General features: G+C 36.1%; 3 protein-coding genes and 1 long non-coding RNA gene across 5 annotated transcripts; all 4 read left to right on the top strand.

The window, feature by feature from the left end:
* Nucleotides 1-1,424: 1,424 nt before the first annotated feature.
* Nucleotides 1,425-3,872, top strand: LOC121805561 (elongation factor 1-delta-like). The gene is made up of 8 exons (XM_042205463.1): nucleotides 1,425-1,553; nucleotides 1,638-1,746; nucleotides 2,044-2,160; nucleotides 2,236-2,326; nucleotides 2,521-2,641; nucleotides 2,820-2,933; nucleotides 3,103-3,264; nucleotides 3,698-3,872. Coding segments are annotated over exons 2-8 (693 nt in total). The 5' UTR covers nucleotides 1,425-1,553; nucleotides 1,638-1,660; the 3' UTR covers nucleotides 3,700-3,872.
* Nucleotides 3,873-4,056: 184 nt separating this feature from the next.
* On the top strand, nucleotides 4,057-9,052 carry LOC121805560 (UPF0235 protein At5g63440-like). 2 transcript variants are annotated; one of them, XM_042205462.1, is made up of 8 exons: nucleotides 4,057-4,211; nucleotides 4,670-4,823; nucleotides 6,639-6,753; nucleotides 7,149-7,302; nucleotides 7,565-7,661; nucleotides 8,395-8,483; nucleotides 8,551-8,619; nucleotides 8,780-9,052. In XM_042205462.1, the coding sequence occupies exons 2-8, from the start codon at nucleotides 4,709-4,711 to the stop codon at nucleotides 8,837-8,839; spliced, it is 699 nt and encodes a 232-aa protein (XP_042061396.1). In that variant the 5' UTR covers nucleotides 4,057-4,211; nucleotides 4,670-4,708; the 3' UTR covers nucleotides 8,840-9,052. The 2 variants fall into 2 exon arrangements, with proteins under 2 accessions (XP_042061396.1, XP_042061395.1); XM_042205461.1 differs by having other exon boundaries at nucleotides 4,074-4,211; nucleotides 6,653-6,753.
* A 1,125-nt stretch (nucleotides 9,053-10,177) lies between these two features.
* Nucleotides 10,178-12,711, top strand: LOC121805968 (pentatricopeptide repeat-containing protein At5g50390, chloroplastic-like). Its single transcript, XM_042206025.1, has one exon. It carries the CDS (start codon nucleotides 10,337-10,339, stop codon nucleotides 12,434-12,436), a length of 2,100 nt encoding a protein of 699 aa, XP_042061959.1. The 5' UTR covers nucleotides 10,178-10,336; the 3' UTR covers nucleotides 12,437-12,711.
* A 1,675-nt stretch (nucleotides 12,712-14,386) lies between these two features.
* Nucleotides 14,387-18,451, top strand: LOC121805969. The gene is made up of 2 exons (XR_006051561.1): nucleotides 14,387-16,912; nucleotides 18,104-18,451. It is a non-coding gene; the product is annotated as an uncharacterized LOC121805969 (long non-coding RNA).
* Nucleotides 18,452-24,876: the final 6,425 nt, after the last annotated feature.

The raw sequence follows: 24,876 nt of genomic DNA, 5'->3' as shown, positions 1-24,876 counted from the left end.
TTTTATTTACCATATGTATCATTTGCAATATTTTATTTCACTTCTTTGTCGTCTCCCCTCACTCCATCACAAATTTGCGGCAAAAGTAAAAATTTGTTCACATCATGAAATTCACATTCCTTAACGATCTACAGCCTAACAATACTTCGTCAGTGATTCGAGTGTTGTGCATGCATGTTTATGTTTATTAAACGTGGACAAACCAATGTAATCTTCTTGGAATGTGTGTTCCACGATCGGATGGTATGTGTGTCGATGCTTAGCTTATTACTAATTTTTAGTTATTTATCTAAAATTAAAATCATTCATTGTTTATTTTTACATGCATGCAACAAGTATAATTTTTAGTTATTTATCTAAAACTAAAATCATTCATTGTTTATTTTTCCATGCATGCAACAAGGATTCAAAGCACGGTTCCAAGGAATTTACATTATACTTTCAACTTTTTGTCTATAAATATGTTTCATTTGCTAGCTTATAATTCATTCCTCATTGTCATGTCCCATTGCATCACGGATTCTTTCCAAAAGGCAGAATTTTTCTCGATATGGTTATTACTCTTTACCTATAGTAGTACATTTATTTGAGATTAATTTGTTTCAACGACGTTAGTTCCTATTTCAATTTTTTCTTGATGTTAGTTTGTTTTATTTTTATTAGTTTTGTTTTAATTTTTCTGTCCAGACTATAATAGATCTATTTTTACAAATATAGAAATCACATAAGCTCTGACTATTTATAATAATTTGAAGCTTCAACATTACATATTTGTCACCAACTTCATCACTCCATAGTTTTCATGCAAAGAAAACATCTAAAGCAACGAAATGACAAAAGGAAGCAAAGAAGACGAATATAATAAACTATCACATTTATTTTTGCGCATATACATAAATCATTAATTTGGAGATGAAGGAGGAAAATAAGGCTGAGTGATCGGGATATCGGAGTTTGTGTTGTATCACTTATTTTATTTTCTTTATTTTGCTATTCTTATTAATTTACAATTAAGATTGTTCACATATAATTTTTTTTATGTCTTACAAACTATTGTTTTATTGTTCTAATGTTTATGTTTTATTTGTTTTGTACATCATTTTATCTTTTTATGATGATGTTATTGTCGTTATTATATTTTTTAGTTGCATATTTAATATTTCATATCAATTTAATATTGATAATATTTTAGTATTGAAGTGTGTATATTGTAACTATAAGTGTCGTAATTAACAAATATTTTTATGTTATTTAATTTAAAATTTATTTAATTTTATATCAATAATTATTTAAAATATTATAGTACTATATTTTTTGTATTTTTTAATCTTATGTAATGATGTTATTTTTAAGGATGGGCTAACACTAGTAATAATAAAACCAAACTTAAACAATTTACAATTTGGCTGCTCAGGCAAATGGGGCAGATATCTAAAACTGGTATAGTAAAAGGGTCAAATAGCAATAAACCCAGCCACAATCATTTGAAAACCCTAGAAACCCAAGCTTCAAACTTCTTCCCCATTGCCAAATCCGCACACGCTGCCCATCTTGTAAGTTTCTCTCTCTGAATATCCCGAATATGGCAGCCGGATATGGTTTTTCTAGTTTCACTCAGTGCTCTTTGTTCGATGCAGATCATCCAAATCGTCATTAAGAAATGGCCGTCAGTTTCTCCGACCTCAGTTCCGCCGCCGGCCTTAAGAAGCTCGATGAGTACCTTCTTACCCGCAGTTACATTACTGGGTTAGTGTAGCTTAAGCCTTTCAACTCTGCGAATTTTAGGATTCTATTGGTTGCAAATGCGACGCTGCTATTTGTTAAAATTTTGGGCATTATAACACAGTGATCTGATTCTAATATTCGATCTGAAACTTGATCACTATGCTGTTGGTTTAGGTTAGGGTATACTGACGTCGCATTGTAATTGGTGGTTGTCGATAAAAGCAATAGTCTTTTAGATACATCTGCGTTGAAAGTTGAGTTTCAGTTTGAAAATGCATGTTGATGCTGTCGTTTTGAAGTGTGTATGATTTGTTTCAGGTACCAAGCTTCAAAAGATGATTTGACTGTCTATGCTGCTATAGCCAAGCCTCCATCGTCGGACTATGTCAATGTGTCACGGTGGTTCAACCACATTGATGCGCTGTTGAGGATTTCGTATGTCCTTTCCTTCAATTATGAATCTCACGTGCTTAAACTGTTAGATTGTTAATATATATGATTGTGTTGTAGTGGTGTTTCTGGTGAGGGAAGTGGCGTAACTATTGAGGGATCGGCTCCCGTCCGTGATGCCATTGCAACTCCTCCTGCAACAGACACTAAGGCAAGATTTGATGGATATGGTTACAGATTTATAATATTTTTACAATTGTAATGATGAAGGTTTTCTTGAATGTTGATTTGTATACTTTTAGTTACTGAGTGACATTTATGACATAGAGTTAATATAGTTGATCTTGAAATTTGTGTACAATGTAGATTTGATTATCTTTAATTTGGTGTAATGTGTGGAGTCAGGCCGTTGCTGCTGATGACGATGATGATGATGTGGACTTATTTGGTGAGGAGACTGAAGAAGAGAAGAAGGCTTCTGAAGAGCGTGCTGCTGCTGCAAAGGCTGCTGGAAAGAAGAAAGTTGGTTAGTTCCTCATTTCCACTTAACTAGGAATTGTATACTTCTGCATTTGCCATCATTAAAAGCATTCAAATTGTTTTCAAAAGTTGATGTTACAAAAAGCTAATATTTTATCCATATTTTATATACATTTGTTAATCTTGCATAAAATGTAACCCTATCTTTGTTTGTTATTCCTCAGTTGGGAAGTCATCGATTGTTTTGGATATTAAACCATGGGACGATGAGACTGACATGAAAGTTCTCGAAGAAAAAGTTAGAAGTGTGCAGATGGAGGGTCTCCTTTGGGGAGCATGTAAGCTCTCTAACCTCTGGGAAATAAGTAACCGGTCACATTATGCTTGCTAACACTACATTTTGGATTCAATATAATGTATTTTGTGATTCTATAGCCAAGTTTGTTCCGGTTGGGTATCTGATCACATTTTCAAAATTGATTATTTATGTATTTTGTGATTTTACAGCTAAGCTTGTCCCTGTTGGATATGGAATCAAGAAACTGCAAATTATGATAACCATTGTGGATGACTTGGTATCAGTTGACAGCCTCATTGAGGACTATCTTACTGCAGAGCCAATCAATGAATATGTCCAGAGTGTTGACATTGTGGCCTTCAACAAAATTTGTAAGTATCTTCTATTGCAAAGATGTGCATCCCTTTCTCTGTGAATGTTCTTGGCCAAGCCCATAAGTTAAGTTACTTAGATGTAAGTAAAGATATCTTCCTAAAATCATATGCTGAGTGAGGTTGATGAGTTCAGGGATGGCTATTACGTGTGCTTAACAAATCCTGTAAGGCTGTAATGATCTATAAATTCATGTGTACAATGTAGGGGTTGTATAAATTCACATTGTCATCCTATTTCTTTGAGATTTGTTCGAAATTTGTACAGGATCTTGTGTTTTCAAGCACTGTGACACATTCATACGATACGATAGACAATTCGTCTTATGGTTGAAAATTACTATATGCTTCTTGCAAATTGCTCTTTTACTGGATATTTTATGTATATAGGAGTACTATCTAAGGGACTAAGTGGAAACATTTTATTTTGCAGAAATTTCCTGGTTCATGATTATATAGCTGGGCGGACATGGCATCACAGCAATGCAGCTTATTTACTCTGTTATATTTGGTTCCTTTTGAAACGTAAATTGTTGGTGGGGAATAGTAGTAGCCTTGTGGTGAAATTTCGACTTTGCTTGGGCGTATAATATTTTGTTTTTGTTTTTTGTTTTTTGTTTTTGTTTTTGTTTTTGTTACACTAACTAGCTGATCCGTTTTCATATCAAAATAACGGCTACAATACAGACACCTTTAGATTTAATTAAAATTCGTAAATATAATCAATTGATTTGAGTTACACTGTTTGTCGGGCGCACCCAAACTCTGGAGCTCTTGGCAGCTTATTTTGGGAAAAAATATACATGGAATCGTAGTACTACATTTGTGTCTCACAAAAAATATTATATTTCTCGTGAATTTAAAATTTTGTTTCACAGGTATCTTGAATGGAAAATTTATTATAAAGTCTAAGTTCATGAGCAAGTCCATGAAAATATCCAATTAAGGTAAAGTTTATGATATTATTTTATTATTTCATACTTAATTTTTGTATTATGTAAAATTTGTGCAATCAAATAGTTTATGTGTTTTAGCATATGATTTAAAATTATGTATGTGATTATATTCATTCATGTATTTAGTGTGTGGCAAGTATTTTAAATAGGAGACTCAATAAAATTAACTATTTAATTGTACCTAAAATCATAAACTTTGACCTAATTTGATTTAACTTTAAATCTTGCAAAAATCATAAACTTATCACTTATAGTGAATTTCCCATGAATTGAGGAAAATACTGATTGCATAGGAAATCTAGTACAAAGACTAAGTTTATGATTTTTTTAAAACCAAACAAAAAGAATTTAGTATATTATGGATGCATAGAGTTTAACATCAGAAAATTTAATTACATTACATTTTTCATTCTTAATTTTTTTAATTATAGTATTAAATTTAACATTAGGCGTTCAGAGATGAGAGGGAGAGCGCAAGAGAGGTTGAGATGCCGAAGCGAACGACGCATACGTATTCGAGCGAGGACGCTTTGCCGGAAGGCCCTGACTCCGATCTCTTCGTTTACTACTGCAAGCCTTGCGGCTCCCATGTTCTCATCACCGGTACTTTACCTCTTTCCAATTCTACCTCTGCTCTTCTGTTTCACTCTTTTTTTTAACTATTTGTCAATTTCATCCATTTATTCCTTTTTGAGAGGGGCTAATTAGTTGACCGGCTTCGATTGAATTTCATGATTGTTGTTTCTGTATATCATTTCCGGTGCAGCGCGTCATAAATCTTCCTGAGTTGATCAATGCTTTGTAGAAACACAATGACCTACCACATTGTAACTATTCATCTTGTTGGCTATTTGTTCACTTAGGTTTGCAATTGCCTCGAACTGATATTTTAAATCTTTAAGTTGATTAGTTATTAAGTACACTTACTAATGTAATTTGCTACCACAAATTCACTGTTTGGTTCTTTTTTAAGTAAACACCAGCCTGTTTTGCAGAAAATTACAATAGCAAATAATGTATTTTCATACAGGCATACAAAACCTTTCTCAAAAATTTTCGTTTGGGATTGCATAAGGAGTAATATTCATTTCAAACTTTTTGCTCCATATGATGCAAAATACTACCTCCGTATTTGAAAAATAGAAACATTTGAAACGGCACAAGTTTTACTGCACAATTGGTAAAGTAAGAGAGAAAAATTGGTAAATTAAGAAAGATAATGAAAAAAATGAATAAAGTAAGAGAGAGGAAGAGAAAAAGTAGTGAGAGTAGTGTTAGTGCATTGTGGGGTCCATTTCCAAAAATAGAAAGATTCTAAAGGTTCTATTTTTAAGAGACGGCCCAAAATGAAAATAGTTTCTATTTTTAAAATACAGAGGAAGTATAATGTGTTTCGATAGAAACATAGTAATATGATCAACAAGATTTGGAACACACAAACACTTAATATAAGATAACTATTGTATTGGAATCATGCCAACTCTAACCAAGATACTATACCTTGTACTACTGATTATAGTAGTTAGAGGATAGATTAGTGGTTCAAAATATTGCCCTTCCCCTATTTCACAAAGTTACAAGTTTTGGAGTTTCATGAAAGAATAATTTAACAAGATGAAGACTTTGAGTGTCTTCTCACTCCTTAGAAAGGAACAAGATGTTGTAAAATGATGTGAAATAATGAAGTGTGAGAAAGGTAAGAGATACGTGAGATACTCCAGAGAGAAGAGAGGTAGTTAGGGTTTTGCCTAATCATTCATAATAATTAAGATAAGTTAAACATATACTTATAGTTACCTGACAACCCTCTTGGTTCAACTCTCTTTTTATGATCCCGGAAATAACTGTAGAAAACCTTGAAAGGAGCTTATAATCTTGCTCGACTCTTTAAAGTACCATCTGTTACAATTAATTAATGGAATAGAAGGACTAACTAAATCCTATAATTAGCCTGAAGCGGGGGTGCATCTCGCCCTATTGCTTCACGGCTTGCTGCACCTTGTCTGCTATGTTTCCTCTTGATCAGTCCTGCCGCACTTCTTGATCCAGTATGTCTCGGCCTATTGCTGTTTCATGTAGGGCATCTAGCACATCTCGGCCCAAGTTGTTTTCTTCAGCTCACGGTTCCTCTTCGTCCACGACAGCATCTTGACTTAAATTCCAATCTTTGAAAATTTAGGCCTAACCTTCCAGTCTTTGCTATCTTCATCTTTGTACATATGTATTTTATTACATTCAAGTGCTGGAGTAATTTACTAATTTACTGAAGAATCGAACTTAGTCTAACTTGCTCTTACAGATTTGGGATTTTGAGAACTCATAGTAGTTTCTTTTAATCTAACATTTGCTCTTTCTACTTAATTTTTTCTCAGTTGAATGTAAGTGTTAGTGTCTATATACTGAAGTATACTTTTTTAGATACTCAATTGCAGAAAATGCCCAAAAGAAAAACAGATAATGCATATGTTTTGGACAGGAAGAAGCATCTGGCTAGGCTGAATACTAGCGAAGCAGGAAAGATCCTCTTGAAGCGGTAAGTTTCTGTTGGCTTTTCTGTATATACAAGTACTCCATATTTTAGTATTATCTGATGCATGATCACTGTGTCGTGGTTCTTCCCTACACTGTGTGGGAAATACTAGGTAACTTAACATCAATTTAGAACTTTACAATTAAGGAAAATGACACTTTTTAAGTAAGAGTGTTCTTCGTATCCTGTCTACATGTGCATTAACTGTGTTTCTTATTGCGGTTTGTAGCTTTATCTAATTTAAGGTGTTGTATACCTGTATAAGAAATGATCGTTTAATCAATCTGTTAGCAATTGAAGATAATCTAGATTGTTAATCATTTTGTGCCTTTTTCTTAGTAGTATAAATTGATCCGAATTGACAATGTTATTATTTATGGTGGTGCTTTTTAATCCAGTGGCGAAGGGAAAGTGGAGAGGCAGTATCGAATGAATTGTGTGGGCTGTGAGCTTTTTGTTTGCTATCGTGCAGAAGAAGATCTGGAGTCTGCTTCGTACATATACGTAGTTGATGGTGCACTCAGTACAATTGCTGCTGAAACTAATCCACAGGCAAGACAAATTGAATTCGTAAAACTGTCATATTCGGTAAAGTCTCTTATAATCAATGCGTCAGCCAGATATGCAACAAGGATTCATGCAGTCTCAGATTTTCTGAATTGCAGTTTTGTGACAATTCTTGAATTTTCGTCAAATTTCATTTTTTTTAACTAGTTGCATGCATTTTTTCTCTTCCTGCTGATCCACTCCTCCATCAGATAATTCAGATCATTGTTCTAGTAGATTGTAATTTGATAGTTCCTGTATGCTCTAGGATGCTCCTGTTCCACCTTGCATATCCCAATTAGAAGGGGGTCTTGTGCAAGTAGCCATAGAAGTGGAAGACCGTGCACAGCGTTCTGCAATCACAAGTAAGGCAATGGTCCATTTCCTAATAATGCATTTGACCACATCTGTGTTGCATTTAGCCTAAAAATCCTTACCAACAATAACCTGATAGCTTTTTTACAGGAATGAACATGCTTAAGACTAAATATTTATTGGTCAGTGTGTAGTCTGAAATGAGAAGAAAGGTATATTTGGCACGAGGTTAAAACTCTTAACATGGTGAATAGCTTTTGGTGCTGCTGCTTTTAGATGCCCTAGTTATACACATCTTAACAATCTTCTGCAAGTTACTACCTTTACAATGTAGTTTTCTGACATTGACTAATGATTGTGTTAGGAATACTTTTGTGATATCATTTCGGAAATATAATCATGTTACGCTAAATCTACTATTTAAATCTTGTATGGTATATATCTACTGTTAATTAATGAACCCCAATACATTCTAACACTGAAAAGAAGTATATTGGTGATGTTAAAAGACATGATTATGCATATATATCACTAGGTAATAGGTATCTTACTATCTTCTATTTTCTTCATTTAAGTTATTGTAGTGGTGCTCTTGACAATTGAAAGTACCCAACATGGGTCTTGTAATCTGTGAAAATAGGATTTTTACTACTCCCCGGCTGATTGTTTGATGGCTAATGTACCTGTCATAGATGCTTTTGAAATTTTATTTATATGTTGGATAGAATTTTTTTTAGAAGAGAATGTATTTGATGCTTATAATGCTGCTCCTTTACTATCCAGGAGTGAACGCTGATGACGTTCGAGTTTCTGTAGCTGCAGTTGCTGCCCGAGGAGAAGCTAACAATGAGCTTTTGGAATTCATGGGGAAGGTACAGAAAATAACATTTTACTTAAGTTTGTAAGTTACTGCAACTGATCCGGTAAGCTTCGAGACAGGTGCTGGGTCTAAAATTAAGCCAGATGACACTTCAACGAGGGTGGAATAACAAATCAAAGCTCCTGGTGGTACGTTGGAGACCAGCATTCGATTTTTCTTTAGAGTTTTGTATCTTTAACATTTGGTCTTGTGTGAAAGTAGAAGTAGCTTACGTATAAGGCCGAGTAAGAAGAAGTAGATATTTATGCACTCTGCTTTAAGTTTGAACTCTGCATTTTTCTGAACCAGGTAGAAGATATGACAGCTAGACAGGTCTACGAGAAGCTTCTCGAAGCAGCACAACCATGAGATACGCATTTGAGGAAAACTTTTCGACTCAATGGCTTGGCTACTTCTGCATGTTTTAGTAGACTTCTTCAACTGCAGATGTTTCCTCTCTCTTGTCATGTAACATGTTTGAATTTGAGGAATATGTTGTTTCAAACCCAAGAGTTTTGGACATGCCTCAATTCGATAACAGAGAACTAGAAATTCTATAAATTCGCCCAAATGTTCCAATTATCATTTTTCCTACAAACTGAAATTTACTGTTATCCCTAATTATTTCTATTATTGGTTTAAATTGTGAACCTTTCAAAATAAACACTATTGCTAGGAATATACGAATAAATTGCACGGGCATTGTGCATTTCGTGTTTCCCTTTTTTTTCCTCACTGAAAACACGAACGTTCTTAGAGCATCTCCAATGGTGGACGTCCGGTCGGAAGGGCGATGGGAAGGGCGGATTGTGAAGGGGATGTCCTAGTGACGTGACAGTGGGATGAGAAGTCCTAGTGACGTGGCAGGAGGTGTTTTTGAGAAGTCCTAGTGGATGTCCGAATGAGACATCCGTGCATTGGAGATGCTCTTATAAGAAATCTGATTTGACACTGGAAATAAATGGTTATATAGTGTAAATACAAATTATAATCTACAAGGCATATATATGGTTAATCTCCGAAACATTTGACACTGGAAATAATTGGTTATATATGTTGCAAGTCAATATAATTGAACTAATAATTATCTCAATAACGAAAAGAGAAAGGAAATAAAGATGCCATTTTCTACTATTTTGTAGTGCTAAAATTAAAATTCCGAAGTCATTATTCATTGTGATTGTCTGATTGACAATGACTTAAAATTTTAAAGCTACCCCTTTGCTTTGTACCTTTGCAAATTTATTATTTTTAATTTCGGCGCCGTAACGTCAAACAGTTTGGTATTTAGCCGATTAATTCGAATTTCGAAAGGGAGAATTTCGCATCATATATGATCATTAGATAATTAAGTCCAGGAGAGAATTTCAATATCATCGATTATCATGTTATATTCTAGTAATTATTTAGTTTATCTTACTCCTACTCCACCCTCACAAATATGAGTAATTACAACGAATTGGTATAGGTGATGCTCTCTGCTCTAGAAGCAATAATGAATTTAATAGTATAGTAGTAATAATTATCTTTGAAAAATTAGTTGGAACTTAATAATAAAGCGGTTACCAGCTAGCCAAACCCTTGATTTTAATTAGCGCTTTGTAGATCTTTATTTATAAAATTATACAGTAACACTGTAGCTCAATTATAATTACCAGCTATTGAATTGGATTTTTTTGTCTATCAACAACTTATACACCCACCGTGACTGATTTGTTTTGTGCAATTAAAATTTAGTTTGTATTCTTATGCTAATTGGCGGACAATTCGAAGCTGAACTCTCACTTCATTAACAACCCAGATTGCATCTTCAATTCTTCATATCTCATTTCGATTTGTTGCATTCTCTCGATTTCTTCACCACCTATGGACATCTCCTTGCCGCTGGATCAAATCCAGAGCAGATACAAATTCGCATGCTCGCTCATAAACCCCGCTGTTTTCAAACAAAAGTTCAGATTTTCAGACGAATTTTCACTCGGTGGGAGAAGGTGCAGACCCCCTATTGCCAAGTTTAGGTGTTCTATGTTAGACCAAGGATTAAGGCCTCGGCCGACGCCGAAACCTCGTCAAAAGGAGGAAAAGAATCTGAACAAATTTTTGGAGGATAGGAAATTGGAGAAATCCAATTCGGCTTTAGGGGTCTGTGGGCAGATTGAGAAATTGGTTTTGTGCAAAAGGTATAATGAGGCTCTAGAAATGTTTGAGATTGTGGAATGTGATGGCGACGTTGATGTTAGCTTTGATACTTACGACGCGCTGGTGGGTGCTTGCATTGCATTGAGATCGATTCGAGGCGTGAAGAGGGTATTCAATCACATGCGGAACTGCGAGGTGGATTTGGATTTGTATATGATGAATAGGGTGTTGCTCATGCATGTGAAATGTGGGATGATGATTGATGCGCGCCAACTGTTTGAGGATATGCCGGACCGAAATTCAGTTTCCTGGAATACGATAATAGGGGGCCTTGTGGACTCGGGTGATTTTTTTGATGCTTTCAGGTTGTTTTTGACTATGTGTGAGGACATTTCAGATGTTTGTTCTAGGACATTGTCCACGATGGTTCGGGCATCAGCTGGCTTGGAACTTATATCTCCGGGTCAGCAGCTGCATTCTTGTGCTCTGAAGATGGGGATGACTGGAGATGTCTTTGTGTCGTGTGCCTTGATTGATATGTATAGCAAATGTGGTAGCATTGAGGATGCGAGGTTGGTTTTTGAATTGATGCCGGAGAAAACTACTGTAGCATGGAACACTATCATTGCTGGTTATGCACTCCATGGGTATAGTGAAGAAGCACTGAGCATGTATTATGATATGCAGGATTCTGGCGTCAAGATGGACCATTTCACCTATTCAATGATTATACGAGTTTGTACTAGGTTGGCCTCGTTGCAGCATGCAAAGCAAGCCCATGCTGGCCTGATTCGAAATGGTTTTGGATCTGATGTGGTAGCTAATACAGCACTTGTTGATTTCTATAGCAAATGGGGGAGGTTGGAAGATGCTCGGAATGTTTTTGATAGGATGCCCAGTAAGAATGTTGTGTCATGGAATGCCTTGATATCTGGATATGGTAATCATGGCCGTGGAGCTGAGGCAGTTGATTTGTTTGAGCGGATGGTTGACCAAGGAATGGTCCCCAATCATATCACTTTTTTGGCAGTTCTGTCTGCCTGTTGTCATTCAGGATTGTCAGATCGTGGATGGGAAATATTTGAATCCATGAGTAGGGATTATAAGGTGAAGCCTCGTGCTATGCACTATGCATGTATGGTTGAGCTATTAGGGCGAGAAGGGCTCCTGGATGAAGCTTTTGCGCTGATTAGAGATGCTACATTTAAGCCCACGATCAATATGTGGGCTGCATTGCTCACAGCTTGCAGGGTCCATAAAAATTTTGAACTTGGGAAATATGCAGCTGAGCAACTTTATGGGATGGGACCTGAGAAACTATCTAATTATGTCGTGCTATTGAATATCTATAGCAGTTCAGGGAAATTAGATGAAGCAGCTGCAGTCCTCCGGAACTTGAGGAGAAAAGGTCTAAGAATGGTACCTGTTTGTACTTGGATCGAGATAAAGAAGCAGCAGTATGTTTTCTCCACTGGAGATAAGTTTCATCCTCAGACAAAGGAGATATATGATAATTTGGATAATATGAAGCTGCAACTCTCCAAACATGGATATGTACCTCAGGGAAATAATTTGCTTCCTGACGTAGATAAACGTGAAGAATCTATGCTACTTCATCACAGTGAGAAATTGGCTATTTCATTTGGGCTTATTAGCACTCCTAGCTCAACTCCTCTGCAACTTGTCCAGAGTCATAGGATATGTAATGACTGCCACAATGCAATCAAATTGATCTCCACTGTCTACAAACGAGAAATAGCCTTCAGAGATGGTAGTAGATTTCATCATTTTAAAGAAGGCCATTGTTCTTGTGGTGATTACTGGTAATAATTGTAGTTTTATATCAGAACATAGAAATAATTTTTTATTCAACAATGTAGGCCTTACCTAGCATTCTTTCTTCCAAAGAATGTCAGCCATCTGTTGACTTACTTTTCATATTGCTATAGAAACTGAAATTATATAGTCTGTAAGCTTCAGGAAAACTATATTTTGCTTTGAGTTGCATGATTCCTTTGTCTGAAACTTTTTGATGGACCAAATTACGAGTGTAATTGGGTTTTGGAAATATTGTGAATCCCAGTTTATACTCCTGGATCAAATCCTGCACTTCATTAGCAAGGATTTACTTTTATGTTCCCCTTCCTTGTTGTTGATATTCCTTTTCTTGTTTCCACCTTCCTTATACTTGGTTCTATATTTGCTATCTCAACAATGTACATATGATTCCTTCAATTTAAACAATTTACTGCAGCATATGCTGAATCTTCTTGTACATGATGATAGAGTTTATCATTTTCCCATTAAAAGATCGCAAGTTATGCTTGCTATTAGCAACACCTCGTGTTAACTGTATTAAAGTCCGTATCATATAATAAGATGAATGAATGTATCACTGTATTAAACAGTTTAATATAAACCTATGTGATCAATCATACCATTTATATACAATCCAAAACTCAGTCACTTCAGCATGATTTCATTTCAACTGTTACAGTTGAATTTCTTATTTTCCTGGTATTTTGTGTCTTATTAGTAGCATGTAGTTTCATCACTAGTTTGTATCTCAAAGTTCTTGGCACAGTGTCTTTTGGTTCATGTGTTCAAGCCTTTTTTACAGAAGTCATACTATTATTTGTTATGTCTCAATTATACTGCAAGTTATTTGTTTAGTTAAAACGGATTATCTGCAGATTAAAAATAAGATTGGTAACCCTAACCTGATCACATTCATTTAGGAGCAAACAGTTGGCAAGCCTTAGTTTAGGAAGAGGAAGATCAGCAGGGAATCAGTTAGCCAAATATTACTTTTTCACAATGATCAACTTCATTACCAGCAGGATTAGGTTGCATCATTAAAATCATAACAAAATCAATCAATTAAATATAGGGGCAGCAGGCAGAGAAGAATAATCATTGTTATTCCGCACTTTAAGCTGAATTCTTCTGACTGGTGAGAAGTTTCCTGGAGTTCATTATTGCATTCCTCTTATTTTATCTCCGTGCATTTCTGATGTGAGCAACTTAGGGAAAAGTACATTCCATTTCAGTTTACTCATTGCTATTGTTATGTGTGACATGTTTTCTGAAGCCATGGTTAGAGGTTGAGAGTTGAAACTTCTTCAGCAAATAGCAGAATGAAATTTCTTATTTTCGTATTATGCATTTGATTGTTAGTCTTTCGACTTCAGGATGAAGTGGATACCTGCCTTACTATGTTGTATCAGTAAAGTTGAAGGAAAGCTCTTACTACATAGCCTGAATATCTGTTTTGGAAATCGACCCAAAATTTATCTGTTTATACATATTATTCTAATATACATAAGGCTTGAATGGTAGGGCTGAAAGTCCCTGAAAAGGCACTGTTCACCACTTTCCCCTGTTTGGTAGCTATGAAAACCAACTTTGTGTACCCGGTAAAAAACCTTCGGGTTTCAGGCTCTCAGCATTAACTAATGTGGAGGATGGTGTAACTCTAATCACAGTGGGAGCAGGTTTAAGGATTTCCCCTTATCTCAATACTCTTGAAAACAATCTGTTCTCCCATTTTCACCCTTGTATCTCGTCGATTTCAAGCACCAGATGGCCGAATCATCAACCCCTGCATTCGAATTTCACTAGACTGCGGAATTGGAAATGATTTTCGCATCAGGTGTGTGGTTCTCGTTGAAATCATCATTTACCTGTTTCGCCTCTGTAAATGCATGTATTAAGTTTGATTTCTTTCCCGATTTTTTCCCTTTGTATGCTTGTTCATCGGAATCGCATATACTTCAATTGTATGTATTTTGGGTAGTCTCCGTCGGACCTGTCGACGGAGACTACCCGAGGTACATTAAATTGAAGCATATGAAGTCGTAATTTGAGATTTGATATATGTCCAACGGAGACTACCCAAGGTACATTAATTGAAGCATATACAGGCATGATTTGAGATTTGATATATGCAGTAGTTAATTGAGATGCGGATGTACTGTTTCCAAAAAATCTTATTGCGGACAGGCATTACTTTGTGTTTTTCATCCTTACATATCTCGCATTTAAGATTAAGCTTCTTCAATCCGTGCTGCATAATGCTGTGGAGGATTGATAATATTGTTGTTGCGTATCTGTGATGTAGCTTCATAATATCAAAAGATTCATATTCTGCATCCACATCACTTTGTATCTTTCATCCTTACATAACTCTCATTTGCGCTTTACCTTCTTAAATCTGTTGTGCTTATATCTGTGGAGAATTATGTGTATTGCTGCTGCATTTTCATGATTTAGCTTCCTAATTCCGTGATTGAGCTTTGTTTCTCAATTATTCATATTCTGCATCCCCATTAGTCTGTGTTTCTCGTCCTATCATCCTTTTATGGAGCACTGAACCTGAAGTAGTAATGATACATATAGTCACTAATAGAAGATTTTGGCGACTCATGATTCCCTAAGGGATTGATACGTATATTATACAGTAGTAAGTTGATTATCTAGCTGACTTAAGTATGGAGATCTATCGTTTCTGACTTTCCTATCATCCTAAGGCGAGTATATCCGAACCTGTTCTTGATTGTGTTTGAAGGCAATCTGACTGTTGGGTTGCTGGTCATTTGCATGTTAGTATAAAACTGAACCATTTATGTGCAGAAGCTCTGTGAATTTTGGTTGAGGGGGTTAGGCTGGTCTTTAATTTTGGCTTCCTCTTTTAACTCTTTTAGTTTGTTATCTTCTACCATAAAACCTTTAAGGAAGATTGAACAGATATCATTGATGTGTGTGAGGACACCAATTTTGCTAACAATATGATATATGTGGAATTATTTTGGAAATTCTTTTATTTCTGATTCAACGCATTTATTTCATCAATGCTCTTACTTTGAATTACAGACGCCAGTTCATATTGTCCTTTACTATCTGGTTTGGCTGTTGTAATCAGTTGATCAATGTTCAGTCAATTGCTAACATATATACTTGTTCTTCGTCTGAGATCACAGAACCTACATGTAGAGTGGGAAGTTCTTGCAGAGCCAATTTCAGTTAAATGTTACACTGTACTGTTTCTCTCAATTATTAGCTTTTATATCACTATATGTCATAAATGTATACTCAGTCTTACAAGAAATAATAACCTAGTATGCTGGCTACTTTTCTTGCATCTATTTGTTTCTACAATCTTGACAATGTCATTTATGTAAGGCACTCTAATAGAAAGATGATATACATTGCTTTGACTTGTAAAGGAGTCAATTGTGGGTGGCCACTGGCCAGTTCCACCATATTCAGGTTATAATATATTTATATGCATGTATACAATCTTCTGAGTTGGATTGTTGCTGAGCAGAAATAAATACTGTAATGCTAGGGTTGAAGCAAGAAACAAGGTCTTGCCCTGTAAAGTTGCCACTCATTGATTCAATGATCCTAGACTTGTTTATGTATCTCTTGTTTCATAATTATGTCATGTATGGAATGAACAAATGTGCCGTTGTTGGGAGATGAGGTGGGAGCTTCTCAGGCAACTTTTTCTGTCTTAAAATCCTTTCTGATGCATGATTGAACAAAAACCATTTTCTCGTTGACTAATTAATCTTATTTTTCTTGTTTGAGCTGCTGTTTATGAGGTTTATTAGGATGCTGCAAGCCAGCAGGCTTTCAGGTCTGATGGAAATTCCAGATGTATACAGTAATCTTGTCAAGGTGCATCACTAGTGCTTTTATGGCCTAGGTGGCTGAGATTATAATCTCAGTTTTATAGATTCTGAAAATGTAGAAAACTGCCAGTATGTTCTTTTAACGAGGGAGAGGAACTCAAATCGTTCTTTGCATAGTTTTAGCTTCCACATGTCTGAAGTAGTATGTTGTAGCTCTAAACACATTAACTTTGTCCTATGATCACCTTTCAAGACTAGCAACTGAAGCTTAACTTTCCACTACGGGAGATAAAGATCATGTGCTTTAAAGTGAGCCAATGGTCAGGGTTGCAAAGTAAAAATTGCTAATCATTTTAGCATGCATCATTATCAGTTTGTCACAATCATGGCCACAAAGTAAGAATTCCCATTTCAATTTATTATGCATCACTTGCACCAATCGCTATTTTGGTCATGAAGTGACAATGCTGATTCCTTTTATGATACTTCATAGTCGTATTTGTGAATATTCTGCTACAACTACAGGTAACAGATGATCATTATTTCATCGGTGCAGTTGGTATCCTCTCATTTCAAAGGTCACTCTAGCAGGCTGGTCGATTTGATATTGGCTCTCACCAAAAGTCTGATTGAATGTGATGTTAACTGCTCAAAGAGATAGCACCAGGTAACTTGATCAAAACTTTTATTTTTCGGTGTGTGGCATGTGTTTTGGCCAAGATTATACCATAGTTCTGTGGATTGAAATTCTCCAGTTTAGAAAGGTGATTGAAATATTGTGAAAGCAATAGGATGGTGACCACAGCATTAGTACAAGTTGCATGTGCAATTAGGCATAGATCTACATTCTCTCATCACATCAAGATCTTGTGTAACATGGTCATTTGTCTATTATCACTATTCTCTTATGCATTCTTGTTCTTTCATAAAAATTTTAAATCATAGCCCGCCACCGAGTTTCTATCTTGAACTGGTTTTTCTGTCTTTTAGACATCGCATTTCGTGTAGAATTAATATAAGATGCAATATGATATATAGTGCTTAGTCTTATTGTATAATGCACGCCTCTGTCAAATACATATGCTTGTGAACTAGTGTTGGATACTTGGACCACCATGAACCTTTTCTGGCTAACTAGCATAAACATATGTAGTTAGAGGTTAAAAAAAGCCTTGATATGCAGCCATTAATGCTATAGAAACAAGAGGTAGCCTTTCCACAGCCCAATTTTCATCAACTCGGATAAATCTCTCCTTTACATCAACTGAAGTCTTAGTTGGGTGTCTACTTTGACTGATAGATTGAATTGCAATACATATAATTAAGTATTTTCAAGAGTTACACTATCCAACAACTTAAAAAATATTCACTCCGTCAAAACATGTGGTAGATTAGCATCAACCATTGACTTTGTGATTACATTTTTTTGTTGCTGTTATTTTGTCATCTGTCGATATTTTATAACGGTCCAGATCATAGTTTGGAGTTTGTACAATATTTAGGGTTTGCATTTGATATTTTGATTACATCCCTGATCCCTATATATATCCATAATATATACGTGTGCAGTATCTGTGATAACCTGTGATTAGCACAGGTTACATAACATGACAACTAGAACCAAGTTTGACTCTTATGATTTATCAAGAGAAGAAGCTAAGTTTGCCAATTCATGTTATTTTCATGTTTGTTTGTTTTTTTGTCGGTTTTATGTTTAGGAAAAAAATTCAGTAAAGTGGCATAAGATAGTATATTTGAAGACAAACAGGTGGGACTAAATGAAATTGGGACTGACTATATTGGGTTTCTCCACGAAATTCATGTTCGTTATGTTGTTTTCATGTGTTTATTTGCCCAGCCTCTTAGCCTTGCACTAAGATCAGAGGCGGAGACGAGACTTGTACACGTTTAGTAGTAGCAACATCCCACATGAAGCTGGCCGGCAGGAACAAGACAAGAGCAATAATAATTGAAGATTTGGAGTGAATAATGAATCACTTTATGGTATGTACACTTATTTGTGGGCAATGATAAAAGCAATATATAAAATTTCCAGTGCAAAGCCATTTCCAGATTGTCAGTGTTTGAGTCCCACAAAAAGATGAAACTTTCATACTCACCTTCAAAAGTGATCTCTGCCATGATGCTTTCTGAACATCTTCTAAAATGGTTGAAATTAATGAATCAATCTCTCTCTTGAAACTTATTTCTGCCACTTTTCCCTTTTCAATTTTTTGGAAATTTACTGTGTATGCATGGTCTCATGTACACTAACTATTCCTTGATCAGAGGCAGTAAAAACAATAGGAATACATCCAAATATGTAAACATCTGAAATCTTTGTCATTAAGCTTTTTCCAATAGGAATACTGCGTCCTATGTACAGTTATTTTTCCAAAAAAGAATCAATGCAAGTAATTTCGTTTCTATATATGTGTCCTTTGGTACGTAGTGCAAGTTCGAATATCTTCTTACGGTAGAATATTTCAGGCATTGAAAGTCTCACATCTGGGATCTTGCAAATGGAACCTTCAGCCCCAGTGACATTTTTTAACTTCAATCTTTTCAAAAAATTCGTTGTGATGAAAATATATAAAGGAGTGGCATTGGCATACAACTCAAGTTTTAGGGCTAGGAATATAATTTTATAACCTGATAAAATAACAATTCTTATTGATTAGCATGCATTCAATTAACCTAGAACTCAAGTATAGCTGATCTGATCCGAACCTGATGAGCCGACCTGATTGAGATCCCTATCATAAACACAATAAATGAAGTACTACTATTAAGAACACGTGAATTCAAAATTGTTAAAGTTGTGAAATCTGCTCACGCGTTGACCAACCATAAAAACACAAAATCCAACAATCAACTTCAGCTTCTATGCATTAACGTTGAAGCCAAATAGTATAATTTTTAAGCATTAATGACTAATGAGTATTAATTTGCTTGTAACTAGATAGCTATGTAAGAAAGAAGATTAAGAAAAACATGGATCATGTCATCAAATGATGTGATATATAGATGGAAAGAAATTTAGATAGATATGGTTGATGGTTTTAGTAAAATTTATCATTTTATCACATAAACGTCGTCTTCTTATTCAGTGTAGGATCACAGACATGAACAGTGGGTGTTTCATGTTTGGTTTTTGGGTGAATAAAAAAGCTGAATGCATAGCAATTGCATGGATATAGGGGTGAAACTCATTCATTTGCGGGGTCTAACACATGTTTTAAGCCAGGTATGTAGAAGGTTTTCGCCAGTTCCAGGAATAGAGAAGGACAATTGCATGGTCCAAGGAAACTGGCGAATAAGTGAGCAATTTGAAGAAAAATTACAAGACGGAGGAAATCAAAGGGCTGAAGGGTAGAATGGAGATTTCTACGAAGACTTCTAGAAGATTATGTCCGCACCTATATAAAGAAGAAAGCATGCAATCAGAGGGGACCTTCTCGGTGGAGGCCTGATGACTAGATTGTTGCTCTAGCTCACTCTCTTCTACATACCTTTGGGGTTTTATCGGGAAATTGTAGGGATCCGGGTTTTACTTTGCTAGTTCGTAGTTGGGCAACACCGTCATCGCGGAAGGCGAAGATACACTTTAATCGCTTTCATTTTACTTTACCGTCGCGAATTTCACCGAGCTTCGCCGTTCGAAGCTCGGCTCTGTTTGCTGTTGAATTTCCGTAGTTATGCAATTTCTATTTTCTGTGTTTGAGCTGCTGTTGATTTCGATTATGGAAGTTTATCATTTTGAGTTTGTTGCGATCGCTGAGTTGGATGTCTGAATTTCATGTTGGTTGCTGAGTTTGAGTAAAATCATTGGAATCTAGCGTTGATCGGAGCAGATTTGTTGAATCTGAGACTATGGAGTTGAATCAGGTTGTTGTTGGGTTCGGATTGCTTGGATCCGGAGTGGGATAAGCATCCGACGTTTGGATCTGAAACAGAGTGATCGAGATTTATGCCTAGCTTTCATGTTTTATTTTCATTCCGTCTAGTATATGTAGATCTGTTTTATTTCCGGTTGTTTACAAGTTTCCGACGTCCGAATTTCTATATTCTGTTCGAATCTAGATACATGCTCTGTTTTCTTCATGTTCGTGTTTAATTCAGTTGATGAGATGCGTGTTGCTGTTAGTAAAATCCTTAGTTAGTTAGTTGCAGCTTTCCTTCCGTACTTGATATTTCTGGAAGTTGGTCCCCACTTTTATTCGCTTTCTATTTAGTTGAATTAGGAAGTTGGTTGCTAAGTCTAGAAAGGTAGTTGGTTATTTCGTAGTCATGAGAATGTTCGATGTCAGCATGATGTTTACAGTTTCCTAGGTCTAGTGTTTGATTTTGTGCCTAGGTCTAATAGTAGTCAACCTCAACCCAATTTGCGTGGCAGCAGCCGCTTTTTAAACCAAGGTCTCTAGATGCTTTCTTATGCGTCCATCTTCGTGGGATCGACCCCTGCTTCTCTATACTAATCTATAGTATAACGGGTTGAGGGATCTTTGAAACACGAGCTTGTGTGTCCAACGACTGAGTCTTCTATATTCCCTTGAGTTTCTAGACCTAGTGATCTAGTGGATTCATTGGACTTAGTACCTCGACCTAGAACAGTAGAACACACCGTACACACTCTAGCTCCAAGTGGCTTTTCACCTACACGCATATGATCACGAGTATATACTTTCTGAGTATCTTACGTTATTTGGATCTGAGGTGATTATTCATGTGACATAATAATTTTTTTTTTATCATGGTAAGATTCTTCCTGAAATTTATATAATGTCTCAACTCTCAATATTGATTTATACTCCTATTCAAACTCAGTAGTGCAGTCAATTTCATGGGATGAGGCCCTAGAACCACACAATTACCTTTGAATATCCGCCATCAATGACAAATTTTTTTGATGGAATTAAGCTGTAACAGTCACCTTAATTGAAATCGTACTCAAGTGAAATTAAATAAATTGATTATGCAAAATTCGGATCCAACATTTGTACTATAAGCTAGGTTTTTCATCTACAAGATTGATCAGTACTGCCTACATAAAATCCAGATTTTCATGCATAAAATAAAGGAAAAAGAAGAAAAGACCTTTTAAGAATTTGAAGAAAGAAAAATCATAGCTTTACCTGGTGAAATATGTAAATCAACCCCATATATCTTAATCATTTGAATTCGTCATGAACCCTCCCAATCCCAATATTTGACACTACAAGATATATATATATATATATATATATATATATATATATATATATATATATATATATATATATATATATATATATATATATATATATATATATCGTTGTTCTCCTATTCATCCCTTAGATCCTTTATTCTTCTTAATATGGGCCGTTAGATCTCATTCATCAACGGTACAGATGATCTGCATTATTACACTATAATGGTGCATTATTAGTCGGTGTGCATTATTCAACTGAAAATCTGCATTATTACACTATATTGATGCATTATTAGTCGGTGTGCATTATTTAACTGAAAATCTGCATTATTAAATGACACGTGGCACCAATCTAACCGTCGGATGACAAAATCGTGGGGCTGAGATTAAGAAGGAAATAGGAGAAAAGATACAAAAAGGAAATGAATACATCCCTATATATATATATATATACGATTTTGATCTAAACAAGAATGCATCTAAATCCAGAAATGCAGCCCAAATCGTGGCCTTAAGATTAGGCGATCTGATGGTCAATAACTAACCAAAAACATAGAAGGTCATTACTAATCAGTTTTAAATTATTTTATAAAATCTGTGTTTGATGTCACTGTTAGATCATTTTAGGTCACCCTTTATTAAAATGACCTAAAAATAAACTAACGGTGACCTAAAAATACCCTCTATATTATTTTGTTTTGCGTTTTTCTATTTAGATCTAGTTTTGCATGGATAAAAACCCAATATATATACATATGTTGATAAATGAAAGAGGAAATATATTGTTATTTATTAAGAGTATGAAAATGAAGAGAGATCAATTAGGCCTAAACTTGTGCCTGCAGGAGAGACATGTGATCTCCATGGCGGATGCTCTCTCTCTCATCTTGTGGGCCATCTGGACCTCCTCCCTCGCCCTCATAAACTCCGTCTGCGCCACCTCTATCTCCCTCCGACTCATCTCCATCACTTGCTCCGCGTACGCCTTCTCCACGCCCGCAAGCCTAATCTGCTCCGCTGCCTCCCACTTAATGGCCTCCACCGACGGCCCCCCCCCCCACGCTTATCGATAGCTGGAGGTCCACCGAGGGGCTTTGGCCCGGCCACGGAAGAGGATATTGTGGGGTGCTGGAGTAGGAGACTAGTTACATTTCTTGATGATCTTGTTCCATTGATGAAGAGAGAGAGAGAGAATATCAGTTAGGGTTAGGGGAAAAAATGGGGTTGTAAATTGTACTAATATAACAAAAAATTGTGAGTTGCCAGTAGAAGATACCCTACTTTCTTTCCCCATGCAAAAGGACTGGGGGGGACCAACAATGTATGTTAGGCTCATCAGGAGGTGGACTACCATGATTTTTATTTTTTAATTTTACTATTTTTTTAGACATTATTGAATGATCCTATGGATTTGTATATGTGTGATTGATTAGTGATAATGTGTGTTTTGGTTGAGTTTGGACTGTAGGTTAATTATTATGAGATGCTTGTTTTAGAATTTCGTTTCATCATATAAGAAAACTGGGGTTTTTGTTTCATTATATAAGGAGCATTTTTTTCTTTCCCCGAGAGTTGAGTTTGATTAGTATTGTCTAGAATTTGTTAGGATACACACCACATTCCACGTTAGGGAATAGTTGCTGTTGGGAAATAAACACAGACGATCACGAATATGAAAGAGAATGAACACAAGAAGTTGTTTACCCAGTTCGATACAATGTGTATCTACGTCTGGGGGCGATGGCAAGCCAGGGATTTCACTATGTAATTTCAGGATGATTTAACAATGAGGGAGCACCTCTATTTATAAGTAACTAGAGAGCCCTAATTCTAGTCAAACTAGGAAACATATTCCATAAGGAAATATCTTTTAAGGAATAAATCTATCACAAGGAAATATACTTCAAGGAAACAAATCCTAAACATGGTAGGAGATATTTTAGGCTCCATAATTAACAATCTCCCACTTGGAGACTAACAACTCCTAAACAACCATTTCCTCGTGATCTCATCCCTTCATCCGCTTAGCATCGCCTAACCTTCTCTTCAAGTTCCAAGGCCAATTGAAGCTATGCATAGCTTCAATTTCTCTAAGGTCACCACCTTAGTAAATATGTCTGCAGGATTCTCACTTCCAAGTATCTTCACAAGTTGCAGGATTTTCATCTCCACTAGGTGTCGGATGTAATGATATTTCAACTCCACATGCTTTGTCCTAGAATGAAACGCTGGATTCTTCGCCAAGAAAATAGCACTCTGACTATCACTGTAGAGTATGCTACTCTTGTTCTCCTTCCCAAGTTCATCTAAGAAACTCTGCAACCACACCATCTCCTTGCTTGCCTCTGTCGCAGCTACATATTCAGCCTCCGTAGTAGACAAAGCAATAGTCTTCTGCAACTTAGAAGTCCATGAAATAGCAGTACCACCATAAGTAAATACATACCCGGTTGTGCTTCTTCTCCCATCAAGATCATTGGACGCCAAGTCTGCATCCACATAACCTTCCAGCTCGACATTCTTGCCATTGAAACATAAGACACTTTCTGTAGTACCTCTCAAGTATCGAATGATCCATTTAACTGCTTCCCAATGTTGCTTGCCCGGATCACCCATGAACCGGCTCACTACTCCCACTGCTTGTGCAATATCAGGCCTCGTACACACCATTGCATACATAATACTGCCAATTGCTGAAGCATAAGGAATTTTCTTCATTTCAGCACGTTCTTCTTTTGTACTCGGCGACTCCTTCTTCGACAGCTTAAAGTGACTGCCCAAAGGCACACTTACTGGCTTCGAATTATCCATGTTGAATCTTTCCAAAACCTTACCAATGTAAGCAGCTTGCGAAAGATACAATTTTCCTGCCGCCTTGTCACGCTCGATTCTCATGCCCAAAATTTGATTAGCCTCTCCAAGAGAATCGTTCAGACAATTGCCTTTTCAACTTATCCATCTCCTTTTGATCACCTCCTGCGATCAACATATCATCAACATATAATAACAGAATAAGATAGCTCTTGTCAAACCTCTTGTAGTAACAACAATGGTCAGCTTAGCATCTTTTATAGCCAATCTCCATCATGAATCCATCAAACTTCTTGTACCACTGCTTTGGAGCTTGCTTTAAACCATACAAGCTCTTCTTCAACTTGCATACAAGGTTTTCCATTCCTTTTACTATGAATCCTTCAGGCTGTGTCATGTACAACTCATCCTCCAAATCACCATGAAGGAATGTCGTCTTTACATCCATCTGATGTAACAATAGATTTTCTGCAACTACCATACTCAACACTAAACGAATAGTAGTTAGTTTCACAACAGGAGTGAACACATCTGTATAATCAATACCGTATCGTTGCTCAAATCCCTTGACAACCAGCCTAGCCTTGTAGCGCTTGCTACCATCAGCTTCACCTTTGGTTCGATAGACC

This window comes from Salvia splendens, chromosome 5 (assembly GCF_004379255.2).
Source record: "Salvia splendens isolate huo1 chromosome 5, SspV2, whole genome shotgun sequence".
Lineage (NCBI taxonomy): Eukaryota > Viridiplantae > Streptophyta > Magnoliopsida > Lamiales > Lamiaceae > Salvia > Salvia splendens.
The sequence above is the reverse complement of the archived record's forward strand: the minus strand, read 5'-3'. Positions and strand labels throughout refer to the sequence as shown.

Excerpts from the sequence above, each read along its gene's own strand:
- LOC121805561 (XM_042205463.1), top strand. The coding sequence starts at position 1,661 with ATGGCCGTCAGTTTCTCCGACCTCAGTTCCGCCGCCGGCCTTAAGAAG. Across the intron at positions 1,747-2,043 it reads ACCCGCAGTTACATTACTGG|GTACCAAGCTTCAAAAGATG; the intron begins GTTAGTGTAGCT and ends GATTTGTTTCAG. Across the intron at positions 2,642-2,819 it reads TGCTGGAAAGAAGAAAGTTG|TTGGGAAGTCATCGATTGTT; the intron begins GTTAGTTCCTCA and ends GTTATTCCTCAG.
- LOC121805560 (XM_042205461.1), top strand. The coding sequence starts at position 4,680 with ATGAGAGGGAGAGCGCAAGAGAGGTTGAGATGCCGAAGCGAACGACGC. Across the intron at positions 4,824-6,652 it reads CTCCCATGTTCTCATCACCG|AAAATGCCCAAAAGAAAAAC; the intron begins GTACTTTACCTC and ends ACTCAATTGCAG. Across the intron at positions 7,662-8,394 it reads ACAGCGTTCTGCAATCACAA|GAGTGAACGCTGATGACGTT; the intron begins GTAAGGCAATGG and ends TTTACTATCCAG.
- LOC121805968 (XM_042206025.1), top strand. The coding sequence starts at position 10,337 with ATGGACATCTCCTTGCCGCTGGATCAAATCCAGAGCAGATACAAATTC.